Here is a 17,971-nt window from a genome sequence, read left to right as displayed (position 1 = left end):
GTGCTAAGGGTTAGTCTGCTCTGAGAAATCTGCCATCCTCTCCAGATTTTTGAGAAATAACAAAAAAACCCCTTTACGAAAGATAGAAAATATCTATTTTTTAGCATAGATATCAGTGATGAGATATTTACCTTCTGTTTAGCTGACAGCATTTAAACTCATCTCTACCCTTGCCTACTGTACAAAAGAAAAAAAAAATCAATAAAATATCTGGCAACATTTATTGCGTTATTTCTAATGGTTCATTAAAATGACACTTCCGTATTATGGAATAAGCCCCATTGTCAAAACAGTGCTCTCTACTCATGGAATGTGTTTTCCAAATATTTTTTAAAATAAAAATTAAGAATAGTAGTATTTTCAATCACAAAAGCCTACTCTTCTGAATCAACCAGAGGCATTATTATTTCTTTTTATTAACACATACAAAATTATTAGGGTATACAAATGTGTTTCCTTTTCTTGACACAGTGAAAACTAAATAAATGGGCATTACAGCATTAGTTTACATCACATTTTGTTTCAAAAAAACCACAGTTTATGATTAAACAAATAGGTTTATATATATATATAAAAAAAGAGCTTGAAATAGCTGAATAACAAATAATTGATTTTTACTATCAAAAGGCTGGGAGCAATTGTGTCCCCTGTGATTGTGCCCTTAGCTTTCAAACTGTGACCTCCACTGATATGAGTTTCTATTAAAAAAAAAACAAAGAGAACAACAACAAAAAAACCTCAACAAAACAAACACCAACCAACTCCCCCCCAAAAACCCAAAACACCAACTCCCCCCAAAACACAAAATCTCAAAGCAATGGCACAACTTTCTGCAGGACAGTATTTTTTCCTGACGGCTTCAAGCACAAATGTATTATTTTAAATATCACATAAACCTACGGTAAATTAAAAAAATAGAAGATTACTTTACACAATGCATGGAAACCATTTGTAGTGAGCACAAACATTTACAACGGTGTCAGGTTTTTTCCTTGCATAACCCATACTCACACACAAACCACTTTTCAAAAGAATTAGTGAAATATTCAGTCCACTTTTGTTTCTTTTATACAATATGAAATGGTTACAATACCATAGTATTTTTTTAGAATAAGTTAAACATCAAGACATATGGCAATAGCATTGTTCTATTCTTTCTACATACATATGGAATCCCAAATTTCAGTCTATTTTTTATTCAGTCACAAAAATGAATAAAGACTTAAGATCCAGTTAAACTGGAAAACTAGACTAGTTCTAGAAACCACAAATACTGTAAGCACTTTGGTATAATATGTACAGATTGTGCTGTCAATGTCATGCTTGCATACTAGAATTGATAACAGATTTCCACTGGTGAATTAAAGTAAAAAAGGTACTGTAAGACTTGCTCTTGTATTTCTTTTTCTCTTTGGAAATGATTCAGTCAAAGAAGACACACCACAAGTACACACACAGCATTTGTGTTATGTGACTACAAATTAAATATTATTTTTTAAATACAATGCAAGGCCAGTCTTCTTAAGTGCATAGAACGTAATGCAGAATACTGTTAGTTACAGGGGCAAGTACAAAGACATGAAACATTTTAACAGATATTGAATAATGTTCTTATTAAAAAGAGGTGTGAATGAGAACAAGCATTCTTTTATTGTGACAAACATCAACATGTTTTATCCCCCACTGGTGAAAGAAACACTAAATGCTGAATCATGAAAGATATCTACTGCATCCATTTTATCTCTTCCTTTCAAAGGCTTAGAATTGCACCTTCAAACTCTTATAAGCAGTTTGGATATTTGGTTGGGGTTCCCCCCCCCCTTTTTTTTTCTATTTAAAATAACAAAAATTCTTCTCTTCCTGAAAGTGGAACTCAAAAAGTGCATTTTAAATTAAAGAATTAAAGGGTTTAATTTTCCCCCTGTTTTATGGATGCATTTGTTGTGGTTCAGAAATTTTAGCGTAACCTATTTATTCTTTCTATCGCTATAATTTATCAGGCAATGCTGCCAAATTAAGTAGCCCCTCCTCTTGCAAAGCAAATGGTATTAAATTCTAAGAAATCCCAAACACTGCAATCCTTATTCAAGTGAAATGCAAACTGAAGGAGTAAGGACTGCAGGATTTTCAGAAGGTTTGGACTGTATGCAAAGTTTTCCCAAATTTGTATTTTCTCTTTTGGATTTTGGGATATAGTAAACTGCAAATATCATGTTCCACTAATACTGCAAGTCAGCTTCAGGTCAAGGTCTCATGAACAAAATGGTAGCCCCAAAACTCTCAACCCAACCAGAGGAAACTCAGCTCAATCGCTAACTCTTTCTTACACAACACCACAACTCATTTAATATGTAAACACAAGGGATGACGGTCCTCATTTAAAGTTCCTATTTTTGGCAGGTACTACTTCACAGGTATCAGAAATACTCTAATTAATGTCTCCATATTTCCCCCATTTCTAAGATGTTCTCTTTTCCTTACAGAAGTTTTAGCTATTCAACATCAAACCAAACAATTGCACAAAAACTACAGCACCAAGCTTTGCTGACTCAAACTGCTGGAGAGCACACACAGGAGAAAAGAATTTGACTGTGGTTGTCGAGCGGGCTAGAAGTCAAATGAGTTTCAATAAAACTAATGTTAACACATTCCTTAACTGAAATGATTAATTCTTAGCAGAAATAAATTAAGATCAGTCTGATCTTACTGTAAGCTAGTTGGTGACCCAGCCAGACTTTTGTGCAGATTGGGGTTTTGACTGTGCCTGTTCCGACTGCGAACAGATGAAAACATTGTGTTGCAACCTGGGACTTTGCATTTGTGGAGCTGGCGGAGATGCACAGTTTTGTAATGAGCCCTGAAAGTTCCTTTATTACTGTATGTTTTTTGACATATATGACAAGTTATTGGCAAACTGGAAGGTAAATTTGTAAAGTTTTGATTAGCTTTGTCAATTAAAGTACAGTCTTGGTAGAGTTCATCATTGGCCATTAGGCTGGGTCCTTCACAGCTTTCATCACTATCATCCAAGGGCATGGTGCATATTTCACTTCCTCCATCAGAATCCCAAGAAGAATGAGCACTGCTCTCAGATTTAATGCTGGAAGTAGTGCTTAGATCCAGAACAGCTCCATCATTTAATGGATCGTATCCATAACTCTCAGAACAGGGTTCTCTAATTTTGCTCATTGGAAAAACGTAGCTGCCTGTTCTGTTCATTCCTTTGAAGATTACAGAAGTATGTCCAACATGTTGTTTTAAAGAGACATCTTGGCAAAACTCCTTAGCCATGTCTTTCAAGAGGTATGTTGCATTGAAATGGTTGTTGAATTCCAGTGTATCTTTAGTCAGAAGCTTATGATGAAGATTTAGGTTTGAACTATGTCTAGAAGAACAAAGACAAGCTTAGCAAGAAAGTGTTTCGCCTCACTTAACAGCTGTTTCATAATGATCATTAACAAAGAAAAAATTCAATATTTAGTAGCATGCATGAACTGTATACTTCTAATTTGACCAACTGCCACACTGGGAGTGCACGTGGATGATTTACACATGACTGGGTTTCTGAATTTGCTTGCACTGGCATATATCAGAAATAACTACAGAAATCAATGTTTCAGATTCTCTCCTGCATTGTGGACAGCTGCCTGCTGTGCTAGATCTAGTGCTGGGCCTAAAAGAGTTGGGGGACAGACTTAAAACTGCAGATTGAACTGAGAGCAGAGAATGGACTGAGAGGGGTAAGAAACAAGATTCTTTTGCAATGGACAAAGCAGGAAAGGAGTGACACCTGAGTCTGCAAAACCTGTTGATGATCTCAAGTACCATAACCACGTGCAGCTGTACACAGCAGTACAGAGCTTTTTCTTGACAGGAAGTTCCTTGAAAAAAGGAATATTGAATTTTATGCAACTTGCAGTTTTCAAATGGGCATCTCTGGATTCTGTTTAAAACCACCAAAACATACAAAATCACTGCTCCTCATTGAATACTATCAATCAGCTCACTGGGAACTTCCAGGCTCTCTCTAGAAGATTGAGTTTATTATAAGACTGGCAAAATCTTTGTTTTTCCCCTTGCCATCATGGTTTAATCAGAACCATGAATTGTTCAAAAAGGCACAGAAATATTTTGTGCTTGCAGTCACAGTACTCTATGTTAAAGTCTAGAAACTTCTGCAAAGTTGTTCCAAATAACTATTGTTTTGTACAAAGCTTGTGAACTTTCTTCTGAGTTGGCTTGCCTTTTTTTTTTCCTCAAATAAACCATTTTCCAAAAGCACCTATGCTAAAGCCTATCTGAATATATTGGTGTGGGAAGGAATCTGTGGTATGTGGATGCAAATCTTACTGCTGGCCTTCTTTCCTGTGGCCCATATCGCAATTACAGTGGAGAGGAATTCACATCTGGGAAGATGCAGGCAGCAGACCAGGGTATGAAGCCCTGCCAGCAGCAGATGAAACTGTGCATCTCAGATGCAGTGGCCAGTCCTCAGAGACCAGCCCATCCTCTCTCTGGACTGCATCAGCTGGCTCCAGCACTCCTAGCAGATTACAGACAATCTAAACCTTGTGTCACTCTGAACTACTATCCAGGCGTGTTTCCTGCAGCCAAAAGCTGCTGTAACACTTACTGAGAGCTGGAAAACTTACCATACTTTGTTGCACTTGAATAGGTTTGTTACCTATCACTGACCGGTTCAGATACACAACTCAGGGTCAACAACAAAACTTCAGTTCTTGTTTCTCAGCCTATGTGCATAATAGGCTGAAATAAAATGAATTACAGCCACACAATGCTGCAGCTAACAGTAAGCTGAATCAAGGTCGTGGTATAGTTTGGGAATTAGTATGTAATCTCACAGAAAAGCAGTACTGATGTGGATACACACCAGACAGAGTTAGTTCGACTACCACTGCATAATGTTAATTTTGTACTGACAAAGACTAATGTTGCTTTTCTTACAGGCTTTTTCTCACCAGTCTGTTGCAAATCCTTGATTAAAGCAAGGACCAGGGCAAGTGAAGATTTCCTGATTGATCTCATTGCTTTTCCATTAAAGAACACTATAAACATTAAAATACACATGAAAGTACATATTAAACATATAAGTCCACACATGCATCTACTGGAAAATTGCTGAATTCAAACCCTTGTGGCTTTCCCTTTATGTTCTAAAGTATTCCTTCAACTATTGCAGTCTTTATCAGTTATGAAATTTTCATGGCTTTATTTAATACCTCGTAGTCTAGTGGAAAGGAAATGTTTCTTTCAATGGATTTTCATTTTATGAATGTTCTGATAAGTTATCATACCTGTTATACGAGGATACACAGAAAATATTCGTAGGTTCCATTCCTCAAACACTCATTTTAATTTCAAATCAGGCTCCATTGTGATGGCAAAATAAATACAATTTTGTTTATAATTTTCTTACCTGTCTCGACTTCTACGAGAAGGGAAAGCAGCATTACAGCCCTCAACTGTGCAAATATGCATTTCTTTGAGATGTACATTTTTGAAATGCATTTTTACACTGTAAGGGTTTTTAAAAGTCTTCTTACAGATGTCACAATGAAAGCGGCTTTCTTCCTTCTGAATCCCTAGTGCATGTTGACTGACATGATCCATATCTTTAGAGTCTTCAAAACAAGGAATGGCAGCACCCCTGTTTGACAAAGTGCTGAAAAAGCCCCCGGTCAGCAAGTGGTGTTGCAATTCTGGGCAGTCATTTTTAGGAATCCTGTGCTTTGACTGCTCTTTAATATACATGGGGGCTTCAGTCATTGGTTTTATAACATCACTGTGGTGGTGTTTTGGATCTTCATACATAATCTCATGGGAAACTACTTTTAATGGTTGGTTTTCTTCTGGTTTAACCTCTTTCTCACAGTGTTGCAATTCATTCTCAGAGATATCCTCGATGTATTTGTTATTTGGCGCAAAGACAGATTCAAAATACTTTGGGCCCTCTACCCCAGAGAGAGATTTCCATGAATTACCTGAATGGGGGTGCTTTTCCACCCTGTTGGCCACTCGCTTCTCTATCTTATGCTCACAGGTCTCAAGCTCTCCATCGCTTACCACTTGCAGACGTGTGTCGTCTTCAGAACTGGCGACATCGCTGCTTTCGTGAGGTGTCTCAACAGCTTCTTTCTCGATCTTGATGGGCATGCTCGACTTACGAGACTTCTTCTTGGGGAGCATGTCAAAGGGCAATTCATTTGAAACAAGCTGCTCTGGTATTGAGGAAGAAACAAGAGGCAGAGAAGGAAGAGTACCTGGAGTGTTAGCAAGCTCAGCTGGTGTGACTGGACTACGGTAAAAAGGAAGAACAGGCTGTACCGTCTTCAGGTTTGGAAAGAGGACACCATTGTGTCCAACACTGGAAAATCCAGCCTGACCTTTTGAATCTGTACAAGAGCTGGCATAGCTGGAAATAGTTCTGCTATCCGGAGTTAAAATTGTAAATTCTGTCCTTTTACTATCTCCAGCAATGCTCAAACTGTTTCTTAGATCTTTATCCCTGTTATTTCTATTCATTGGCATGTGGAGTCTGGGGTTAGGATTTGCACTGTGACGATTTCGGCTGCGCAAAGAGCTAAATACCATATTGCAGCCCTCGATGGTGCACTTGTGCTTTATCTTCAGATGAACTGCATTGTAATGTATTTTCAGAGTACCTTTGTCATAAAATGTCTTTTCACATGCAGTGCAGAAAACACGCCCTTTCCTAGGCCCAGCACCGTTTTTTTCAACAGATTTAATTTTGTTTTCTGGAGATAGTGCTGTCATTTCAAGCTTTGCTGCTGTATTATGTGAACTGGAATCACTTAAAAGGGCATCATCTTCTGTTTTAGTGACATCTGGACCATTTAAGCTCCTCTCATTTTCAACTTGAAATGGTGCAGAACTAGAAGTTAAGAAGCTGCTTTCAGAAAATGGTATCTGAAGATCTTGTTTGGTTTCATTGCTGTGGTCTTGACCTTGCTCAATCAAATGTCTTTCTGGTGGTGAACCTATCAAAGGTGGAGGCACTGGACTGAAAAACTGAAATGGCAGCATGAAAGCCACGTTATTGACAATATTCTCAAAGGGATGAATGTTGGTGGGACTCATTTTGTCCAAGGAAGCAGAAAAATTTGGGCTGTGTGGATTGCAGCTCTCAATGAATGCCCTAATATCCAAATTGGCAGTTGGTGGTGGTATTATAATTGATTGCCCTTCTTTCTCTTGAATTGCCATTAACTCTACAATGGACTTAGTTTCTCCAAAGCGAAGAAACTGCTGCAAAGTAGCCAGTTCTTCTTCAGTGGTCATTATGCTCCAGTGATCCAGCACCTTTCCTGAAGCATCCTAAAGCCAAAAATATTTAAATGAGTCAGTTAAGGCAAACGAAAAACACCTCCCCTCAAATCTCTCATTTTTTCAGGGACTAAAATTTCTTCTCTAGGAAAACGATAAAAACATTCCATTTAATGAGATTAATGCCAATTCTGTGATAATTTCTTCCAAATGTTACCACATTGGTGATATTATTTCTTTCTGAACTGACTGTAATACCTTTCAATAAACTATTTTTTTCCACAAAAATTAAGACACGTTATTTGAACAACAGTTAGTATCCTGTAAGTACAGACAGCAGAGATGGAGCAATCAGACCAAGATTTAGCTCCTCATTTAAGTCAAGTATTCTTTCATTGCAAGTTTAATAATCTTCCAAGCAACTAAGATCAGAGAACAAATGAACCTGTATTGATCTACTGCCAGTGTTCACAGAGCACAGCTGTAATTACACTAGTGTTGGAGTTCTTTCAAACTCTAGCTATGCCTAACTTTTCCCAATAACTACAATAAATATTTTATCACAGAACATGTATTTGATGGCCTACTGAGATTTTTCACAGTGCATGTAAGAGTTTCTAAGATGATGAAGAACGTAACATTATAAATTTTTCATGTGGTAGAGGTTCAAGGTAATTGATTCCATATTTTTAATCCTAACACTAAAAAGCAAGATTATCAAGACCATTAAATATTGATTCGTGTCATAATGTAAGATCATAATGTTACTTTACATAAAAGGTAACTTCCACAGCAGCAAGGACTAATGTCAGTGTAAGCTCATAGGCCCAAATACATCCTTGCTGTAGCTCCAGTAAGGTCAGTAGCACTACACCAGAGATGAATATTGTCCCTGATGTTTAAGATGATGGCAAGTTTATTTCTTGATGTATTATTCTGCTGTATAAAGGCAAACTCACTGTTCAAATAAGACTGGAGAAAATTCTGAAGCCTTTACTTTGATACATTCCCAGTAACTTTTTCTTTTTATCCTTGCTTACCTTTGTTGATAGATTTGAGCAAGTAGGGAGATTTCAATTAAGTCCAACTAAGAAAAGAGACCAGTGACCAAAAATGCACCCTTTCTTTTCTGGCATTAAGCTTGTACAAGTCTACTACTCCCTTTCAGCTGTGCCAAGTTGTTAACACATTGTGAACCACTGAGAACATTAAGCTAGAAAAACTACTTAACTATCATATTTATATTAAGAAAGCCTTTCTAAATACCTGTAGCACATATCCACGTATATAATCCTGCAGTGTCCAATCCAGAGCATGGAGGATCTGTATTACCTCTTCCTGCTTCAGAACACTGAAAAGCCGATCTAGCAGAATTTTAAGGCGCACAGGAATGGCTTGGGTTCCGTACAACATGAGGCTACTGATATCAAAGACAACATTGGATTGAACTATTTCTACTTGGCTTGATGGGTAGAGATTGGGAATCCTTAATTTGCTCAGGGCTGAAAATAAAAATCACGAAATATAAATAAACTCGAGTCACAAGAGAGAGGTAAAATTAAATGTAACTAATATTGCAGTGGGGGGGCTTGAGGGGGTGACACAAAAAGCATGTTACAGGGAGGAGGATCCTAAATGGTTTTCTATAGATTGTAAAAACAAGTATTACCATGTGCTACCCATCCATGCCGGCACTGGTCACATTGTCGCTGATTTATTTTCCCAGGTTTGAAACACTGACAACTACAGTTGACGAGAGTGCATCGGATAGCCTGCGGATCAATGGAAAGGATGAGAGGTAGTACAGGCACCATTTAGAGTGTGCACATTATACACAGACAGTACACCCATAAAATCCACAGAAGACAGTTAACATACCAGCACATACCTATCAATGTGCAATATAAGTAATCCAGGCAAAATCTGAATTATACAAGACTGCCTCTGCTTGAAAGAGAACTGGTCACCAAGTGGAACACTGGAATGTTACAGAAGCAGTATGTTTAATGATATATGTAGCAACAATTCTCTGGATTTATTTAGGCTGAAACACCTTTATACCAATTACAAAGTGTCATAAATTATGCATTCATCTAAGCTATGATCCTCATGTATGATCACTTTTTCAGGAAGGTCTGAACACAAAGGCATACAGATGTCTCTCTTGCAGTTTTGCTGGAACTCCATACTGCAATATAGGAAGTTCTAATGAGCAATGCATTAGCTCTGCATAGATGCTGTGCCTTACACATGCAGGATCCACATGGAATAGATGTATTCTGTCAAACACACAGGGGTTCCCTAATGCTTCTCAGGAACAGAGCCTACCAAAAAGTACTGCAACTCCTCAAAGACTGAACAATCACATTTTGTAAGAGAAATGCCTGAAAGCAAAATAGAGCACACAGAGAGCAACAAGTTGCATGGTTCAATTTGTGCATCACTTTACTCTCACCAAGGTCATCTATAATGCAAATCAAATTAGTATTCAGATATCCATAATCAACAGGGTGATGCAAACTTGCTTCCTGGAATATATGCTTTCCCCTGTATGTGCCCATCTGCTGGAGAGGCAAACAGACAACCTGGAGGTCCTAGTTAAAGCTCCATAGGGATTGCTATAGAGCAATGAATTTGTAGGATTCTGCATTGCTTGGATCTGATACTGAAAATAGTTCCCACATCAACGGAATATTAATTAAGGGAGGGAAGGCAAAGAAATTGATGTGCAGAAAGTCTGCACTGGAATAATAAGGAAAAAAAAGTTAGATTATGCAATTGTAAAATGTCTGTATTTTTCTGCCTTTAAAGCAATATGTTCCTGCTCCTCGTTATCCAAAATGGGGACTTCCATTCCTTATAATACCCATAGGAAAGCAAGATAAGATTTCGGGGAAAAAAAGAAACGTGGCAATTCCCACACTGGCACTTTCAGAAAACATACAAAACAGCAAGTTTTTGGACAATCAGGCTAAGAAAGATGGATGGAGGAAATGTTTAAAATCAAAAAGACATGAGAGAAAGGTAATTTCACTGGGTTTTGCAATGGACGTTCCGTTAGACTTGAAGAATTTGGCTGACTCAGGGCAGAAGAGGACACTATATACATATACATAAGCCTGCTACAAACAAGCATGTTCATAACATTTGGATGTCTAGTGCTTTATAGTAATGGATTTGGGCTGAGATTTTAAAATCTCAGTGTCTGTCCTACCCAGGAGTTAGTTTACATGCACATCTCCAAACTGCAGTGGCTTTGTGCTGAGATTCCTCTGTATTTGAAGGACTGGAACAAGTGGCAACAGGGCCGTAGAAATCTCTGAATCACTTTGCCTTTAATCTTTTAAAGGAGCCATTGCAAAAGACTGAATTCTTGAGAAAAGCTCTATGCTCCCCATAAAGTGGTAAAATACACATCAATATCGTACACAGTGTGAATTGCTTCACTTTAATGGAGGATACATTTTCACTTAGATGCTGAAATCCTTTCATATGGCAATAAAAAGCCATACATTTCTTATAGAAAGACTGGGGGAAAAGAAGGTGTAGTTGACTGCTGATTTATTTCTACCACAAGATATCAAACAATAATGCAGTTCAAGTCTTCCACCCCTGTGCATACATAATATTCTGTGACGTGCGTGGATGGAACACCTTCCACAGGCGACCCTGCTAGGTTTGGTAAGCTACAGTGCACTCCATAAATGCAACTTTTGCATTCCCTTCAGACAAAATTACAAATGAGTACTTCCTTTTTCTGCAAGAAGTAACAGAAATATGCACAATGAAAAAAGCTGTCATGATGATAAGTTAATTGAGATTTCAAAATTTTTGTCATTCCTTCTCCTTTGGACATGTTCCACAAACCACTGACCTTTAAAACTAATTTTTTACTTAATTTTTGTACTTAGGCAAGAAAGATATGCTACGCCAAATTCTGCATTTTTTGTCTAAGAACTTTTATATGGTAATGTATTTATTTTGCTTTCCTGTGTATGTGTAGAAGACTGCATATGCAAAAACCAGAACAAGTAAAAGGAGGACATTTTGTGTTACATATATGAAAGCAGTTGTTAAAAAGGTAGGAGAGCTCCCTTCTATTTTAAATATTGAACTTATCCCCTCTAAGGTTAATACATTATTGCTTCTGGAAACTAGTCTTAGATGTAGTTAGCTTGCATATTGCTAATATATCAAAGGTGTACTCTCGAATCACAGATCTGCTGCTGACTTAAAAAATTACTTGAAAGAAACCCTAAGAAGAAACAAGTGTTATTTTCAGGTTTATAGCATTTCTCTTCATTTGTGCCTGTCACAGTCTATGTCTCCTAAAACTTTTTTAGCAACATTTGCTTTAATATAGTCACAGAGAATATAGAACATGGCAAAATTAACTTTCAAAATAATCAGTGAGTCACAATTTTAAATTGTCATGTTCAGCTTAAAAAGGTACTTGTAAAAGGTGCACTTTGATTATCTCCAAAATTAACTTATATCAGACTTCAATGAAGAGAAATGTAGCAAAACTTCATGACAATAATACCCTTGTCTTTTGCCTGTTAATCCTTAATACGCCTATTCTAAGGTACTGTAATTATATCAAGTCTTTTAATAAGCTTTATTTTCCCAACAAGTGGAATGTACACACAATTTTATTCTACAGAACAAAGGAAAAACTTTCTGTATTGCATACATGTAAAGCTTGAAAATTGTAATTAAAGGATTGGAAAAGGTAGATGGAAATTAAAGTGGAAATTTTTTAAAGTACAATCCTTTCATTCACATAATTATTTAGTTTCATTTTCCAGAAACACAAGGTAGATGTCCAAAAAAAAATAAATCTTATGCTATCATCAAGGATCTCGTTATTGCTTTCCAGTCACTCTCTCCTTCACAAATGGATCTTTCCAAATCCATTATCAGCCACACTTCCTTAATTCTTTTTAAAAAATAGAGTTGAAAATTCTGATCAAAACTTTCTGTGGTTTTACCAGCATGACTGTGGGAATCTGAATGCTGGACTTTTAATACAAATGATTCCTCATTACAAGGGAGACAGATTAACTATTAAACTGGCCTCTGTAAAACATCTAACTACTAATCACTGCATCTTAACCTCTGTTGCCTGAAAGCCACTCCTGCTCACATCTTTTTTTTTTTTTGCCAGATATTGATGCGGCTTTGATTATGCTTCAAAAGTTCCTGAATGTTTCTTTGCAACCCACTCATAGCCCTCAGAGCCAAAGATAAGCCCAAGCTAATGGGACATATTCATTCCCATTCTGGGTACATAATCAGGCTTCATTTCCCAAAGCAAGTTTGAGATCATCCATGCTCTCCTGAAGCCTTTTGGGACCTACGCTCACTTGCAACATACAGCAGCAGGTTCAGGAAAACGCAGCAAGAGAAGGGCAGTGTAAGTGTATCAAATCTCATTCAGTGTTAAGTGGGTTCTGGTCTGACAGCACTTTGGCTTGGGAAATAAATTAAAAAGTAAGCAAATATTGAAGACCCTGTCAGGACTGAGTTAGAGATCTCTGCTCGTGCTGGAAAGCTGGTCTGGATTTCCGCACATAGCGAGAGCTGCAAGTGCAGACACCAGTGAAATGGAAGAGCAAGTCCCAGGTTCCCCTGGTGGTATTTAGCCTCAGAAATGCACAGGTCAGCACCCTCACTTCTGGCACTTCCTGGCATCTAAGAAAAACCCTTGTCTTTTTTGCACAAAGCTACGCCCCACTTTAGAAACTCCTGCCTTTTTTTTAAGCTACTGCCATCACCTGAAGAGCTTGAGAGCTTCCCTGCTCTGCTATGAGGATTACTGACAAAATGGTGTTATTGATGCACAGGAACATATTTTGCAGGCAGGGCTTAGAAATTCCTGTCAGTTCAAAATGCACGTTTGAAGAAGAAATAGGAGTTACTCAAAACAAATAGGTGAGAGAAACTGTCAATAGATGAGCTGTAACAGATACTGCTTTCCATGCTCTCTATTGAAGGCTTCTAGCAACAAGCCATATCTCCTGTGGCCATCACACCATCATTTCCTAGAAAAGGTAATCCCACTGAACATATGTAACCCACCATGATACGTGCTCTGGTAAGCACAAATCCTATAGGAAAAAACTGGGACATGTCCCATTTCTGCAGAATAGATATGCAGTTGCTCCACAGTAAGAACACTTGTATAAGAAGAGGCAGGATTTATAGCAGGGGAAGAAATAAAATTAAACATGGGACATACATCTGGTTATTTGGAAATATTTTGTTTCTTGCACTTTGTAGAAGATCTGCAAGGGAAGCAAAGTGATGAATAGCTCTACCACCTCCTAAATTAAAAGTACAGGCCACAGCTAAATCAAAAGCCAAATCTAAATCTGTGTGCATCTTTCAGTAAAGAGAACAGTAATTATAAATGAGTGTGAAGTTGTCTTCCTGATCAATTTTTCTTTCCTGTTTTTACTGTTATCCACCAGGTTTCTTGTGTTTGCAAAGTTCAAGTAAATCTTCATTTTTCATCACCCATTTGATTACTTCTGTATTTGAATCTTAAGCACAACCATTGAAAGCAGAGACAAATTAAAACCCCCTTATCTTAAGCATCTCTGTCAATGCCATACTTTTCCACATCATACAATGAGTAAAGCTTTGCTTTGTCCATTGTTTGTCAGGCAACTTTTGCCACTTTCCCTAAGGATATATTCTGCTGATAAATAATACTGTCTGTCAGTTTTGTCATGATTTAAAACAAGCTCTCAATTTACATTTTCTTATTTTCACTGTATCAAAATCCAGCTGTGCTTACTCGTATCAGACTGATATTTGGGGTTTTATCCATTTCATATGTGTTTGTATCCCCCCTGTCCACTCCATAGTACCTATTTAGCCCTTGTGTGTATTCTTCCTGAAGACAGACTTCAGTTTTAAATACCCTGTTGAGCTCCCTGTAGTTCATTGAAACTAAAATACATTCCAGCATATTCCAAGCTGGGCTGCTCGAGATGGTGCAAGTACTTGTTGAAGACATAGCCCAACAATTAGGTCTAAAATGCATATTGGTATTATACCTGTTAGATTAAGCACCTTATACCTCTAATTGTTCCTTGAAAGTTTCAATGTATTCCACATTTAATAAGGTTCTGAATCCCATCTGCCTGCAGAGACCATTAGCAGGGCCCCTGCAGCATCTTCAAGGAAAGGCTCTGGGCCATTTTGTTTTTCCTGACATGCTCACTTCAAAGAGGTAACAGGATGCCTGGAGGATGGACAGAATATGGAACCCCTTTGCTGCCTGGGAGTAGAGCTGGGAGGACACCCAGGGAATGGGGAAAAGGGAGCAACAGAGCACTGAAACACACCTACACGTGCACAGGTCTGACAGCAAGACCCATTTGAGAGTTACTCTGCACAAAGACTTGGCCTATGCTACAGCTTGCACACATTCAGCTCAGGATTGTGGATTGTAGTGGTTTCTTCTGTCCCCTGTTTAAGGCCCTGCTAAATTCACCAGCATCACAGCATGCACACACTGCCTGCCTTTCTCAGCCTGAGCCACTGAAACAAATGGATTTGCATTCAAGTACATTTCTGCCTACTCCAGTACGTTTGGTTGCTGCAAGTTCTGCTATGTCTACACTAAACTTTAAAAATACTTAAGACTAAAATAAATAATTACATAAAATTATTAAAATGAGAATAAAGTCCTTATAAGATTTCTAATTATACTGGACTGAATGCATACATTATTTCCACAGTCTTATCTCAAAAAAACCTCTTTCTTATGAAGTAACAGTTGCTGTTAATACAGTTATTTAATAAACATAGGTAACAACAAACAACTTTCATGAGAAGCAAACAAGCCTTACAGCTTCTTGTATCCAGTCTGATATCTTCTGTATTTTGAGCTTTTAATTAAGTAAAGTTGTGCACGGATGCGACAGAGCACTGACCAAACAGCTCCAACCTTCTCCATTCAGACAGACATGTTTAAAATGCTGGCCCAGATGATTAAATTGACAAACTGCTTATTTGTAAAATATTTTAGCAAAATTTTTTTTCTTTCCTGCTTAAGACACCAACTAGGAGACAGATAGGGAAGGTGGGCCACAACTTGCCTTTCACAGTGCAACTAAACACAAAGTTACAGTTCAGTCCCCAAACTGACCATGACTCCTTGGTGACTGGGTTGTTTTTCATTCACACCAACCATCTACTCCTACCAAGCTTAGGAGGTACAAGAACCTTTGAAAAGCACAGACAAAAAGCTTTTTGTTTCAGAGCCCAAACATGGATTTAAGAATTGAACTTAACACCTATTGTACTGAAAATTTTGGCTGGTGCTGATACCACTCAAGTCCCACTTACCCCTTCTCTGTGGGGGAATTATGTTATGATTTCTCTCCTAAAAGAACACAGAGGCCACGAGTTCAATACATTTTCTAGATAAGACCATGGAATACAACCCATTAATTATCTGGATCCTTATGTATATATTCATACTGTTTATTTGGGGTCAGATACCAAAACCTGACCTCCTTTTAAACAGCCACAGCCTGAGAATACACGTGAACAGAGTAATTACAACATAGATCCTGCAGCAAGTTGAATTACCCCATTACCCTCTCCCTCAGCAGGGCTGAACAAAGCCAATTTTGGCCTAGAATTTCACCAAATCTCTCTTGAGGGTGCAGTCGAGCACACTGAGCTGAAAATGTTAAATTGTTCTTGTAACAATTGACTAAAACATCCTCAAAAACATACAAAAAGGTGGAGGGAGTGAATAAGCTCAGTAAGCTAGAACTGAAATGCGGTGCATACCTTCACAGGATGGCACCACTCTGCCAAATGCTTGTGGATTTAAAAGGCAGTTTGGGCTGGCTACTGAGTTATGGACTAAGAGTCCACGTGTTGCCACTCGGTTAAAAAATTTTTCTAACTGAGAAGAGTGCTAAGAGCGAGGAGCTGAGATAAGGGACCGAAGGAAGCACAGCCTCCCAAGGCAGCGGCAGTCCGGGCTCCGCGGCAGCTCCGGCCGAGGCGGGGGAGCTCCGGGCAGCGCCGGGCACTGCAGCCGGCCGGGGAGCACAGGGAGCCGCCGCTGAGAAAGGCAGCGACGCTACAAGGCCAAACTTTCATCACGGCAGAGCTTGTGGGATGAAAATCGCTCCTCATGCATGTCACCTACCCTAAAGGGCCCCTTAGGGCAGCTCTTGTTAATGGCACTGTCAAAATAATTATAAAGAGAAAAGAATGTGCGTGTGCGTGCGTGTGTGTGTGTGTGTGTGTGTGTGTGTGTGTGTGTGTGTGTGAGCACACACACTCAGGCTGCTCCTCTTTAAACAAAAAGCACTGGACAGCAAAACTTAATTTTGCCATTCAGCAACATGCTTGTAGATAGACTGGCTGATGCTGTAATTAATCTCAGTTGTTAACAACAGGTGAGTGCTGACAGACAGCTCGGTCCACCTCGGGGACATATTTAGAGCCTCTTTTACTGTTCGGTTTGGAAATGAAAAGAAGAAATACAAATTGAGGAAGGAAAAAGATCACATTATCATTATCTTGCAGTTGCTATTTACTTTTGATTCTGAAACAGACTGTGATGCTACAGTTCCCACGGCGTCCCTGCCCTAGCCTGTGTAGGTCAGAAACATTTTATTGGTATTAAGCAGCATCTATCAAAAGGTATTACAGTAACTTCCCTTTTTAATAAATTTACAGAAAAAAAAATCGTCCTTATTAATGCATTTCCAAAATGAGTAACAGATTGCTGCTTACTGATGAGAAAAATTGCTCAGGCTTTAGGGGTAAAGATAAGTCACTGGACAGAAATGGTGTGAAATTTCGTATGATAAAGCACTTGATGCTATTTAATCTAAGAAATAAATTGTGCACATACTACTTATCTCTACTGACATGCTAAGCATGGTACACAAATGCTGAACCTACAGACCTGGCCATGAACTGAATCACAGAATCAGAGAATATGGTGAGATGGAAAGGAGTTTAATTAATCTTCAACTCCAAGCCTTATGTTAGCAAGCAATAAGTGTTAACACGAATGCACAAACATCAGAGAAATGAGGAATATTAGTAGAAATCAAACACAAGGCCTTTAAAATGTCTTTAACTTTTTTTACCTAGTTCATAAAATGTTGTATGTGTGCAATGGGGGTGAGTTAATGTTTCAAAGACAATCCTAAATTTTTCAGCTCCTCACACCGCTACTTAAGTCTCAAAGCCATAAAATATGCATGCTTAAATCTCTTCCTTTTTCCTGTTACAGAGTGAAGACACAGATTAAAGAATAAAAGAAAAATAACAGCTCTCTAAAGTATTTAATGTTACACAATTCTGTTTAATGCAATTTCATAAATTTTAAACCCAAACAGTATTTGTACACATATACACGATGCTATCTATGGTGCTCCAGTTATGCAATATTTTACGCAACAGTGTAGCTCCATTGGTAATTTCACAATTTAAAACTCAGTATCCCTTTTTACTGAACACAGGTGAGGAAATTTTTCACTGGTTTTCAGACATCAGCTACTTCCATATGAAAAATTCCCATTTCTCATTGATAATCTATATCGGAAATTTGAAGTAAAAAATCTGCACTTTTTTTTTTACTTTTTTTTTCTCCCCTTTTTGTTTAAAGAAACCATAC

The 17,971-nt window shown here is 38.1% G+C and overlaps 1 protein-coding gene across 1 annotated transcript in view; it reads right to left on the bottom strand.

The window, feature by feature from the left end:
* Positions 1–402: 402 nt before the first annotated feature.
* BNC1 (basonuclin 1) overlaps positions 403–17,971 on the bottom strand; it is a 65,455-nt gene continuing 47,886 nt past the window's right edge. Inside the window, exons 3-6 of the mRNA XM_029958786.1 lie at positions 8,975–9,077; positions 8,572–8,807; positions 5,438–7,356; positions 403–3,385 (exon numbers count right to left, since the gene is read on the bottom strand). Of these exons, the coding sequence (XP_029814646.1) occupies positions 2,704–3,385; positions 5,438–7,356; positions 8,572–8,807; positions 8,975–9,077 (2,940 nt within the window). The 3' untranslated portion in view covers positions 403–2,703. The remainder of the gene's footprint in view (positions 3,386–5,437; positions 7,357–8,571; positions 8,808–8,974; positions 9,078–17,971) is intronic.

This window comes from Manacus vitellinus, unplaced genomic scaffold (assembly GCF_001715985.3).
Source record: "Manacus vitellinus isolate BGI_N305 unplaced genomic scaffold, ASM171598v3 scaffold_16_pilon, whole genome shotgun sequence".
In the NCBI taxonomy this organism is placed as follows: Eukaryota; Metazoa; Chordata; class Aves; order Passeriformes; family Pipridae; genus Manacus; species Manacus vitellinus.
Note: the sequence above shows the minus strand (reverse complement) of the source record. Positions and strands in the feature narration are given on the sequence as shown.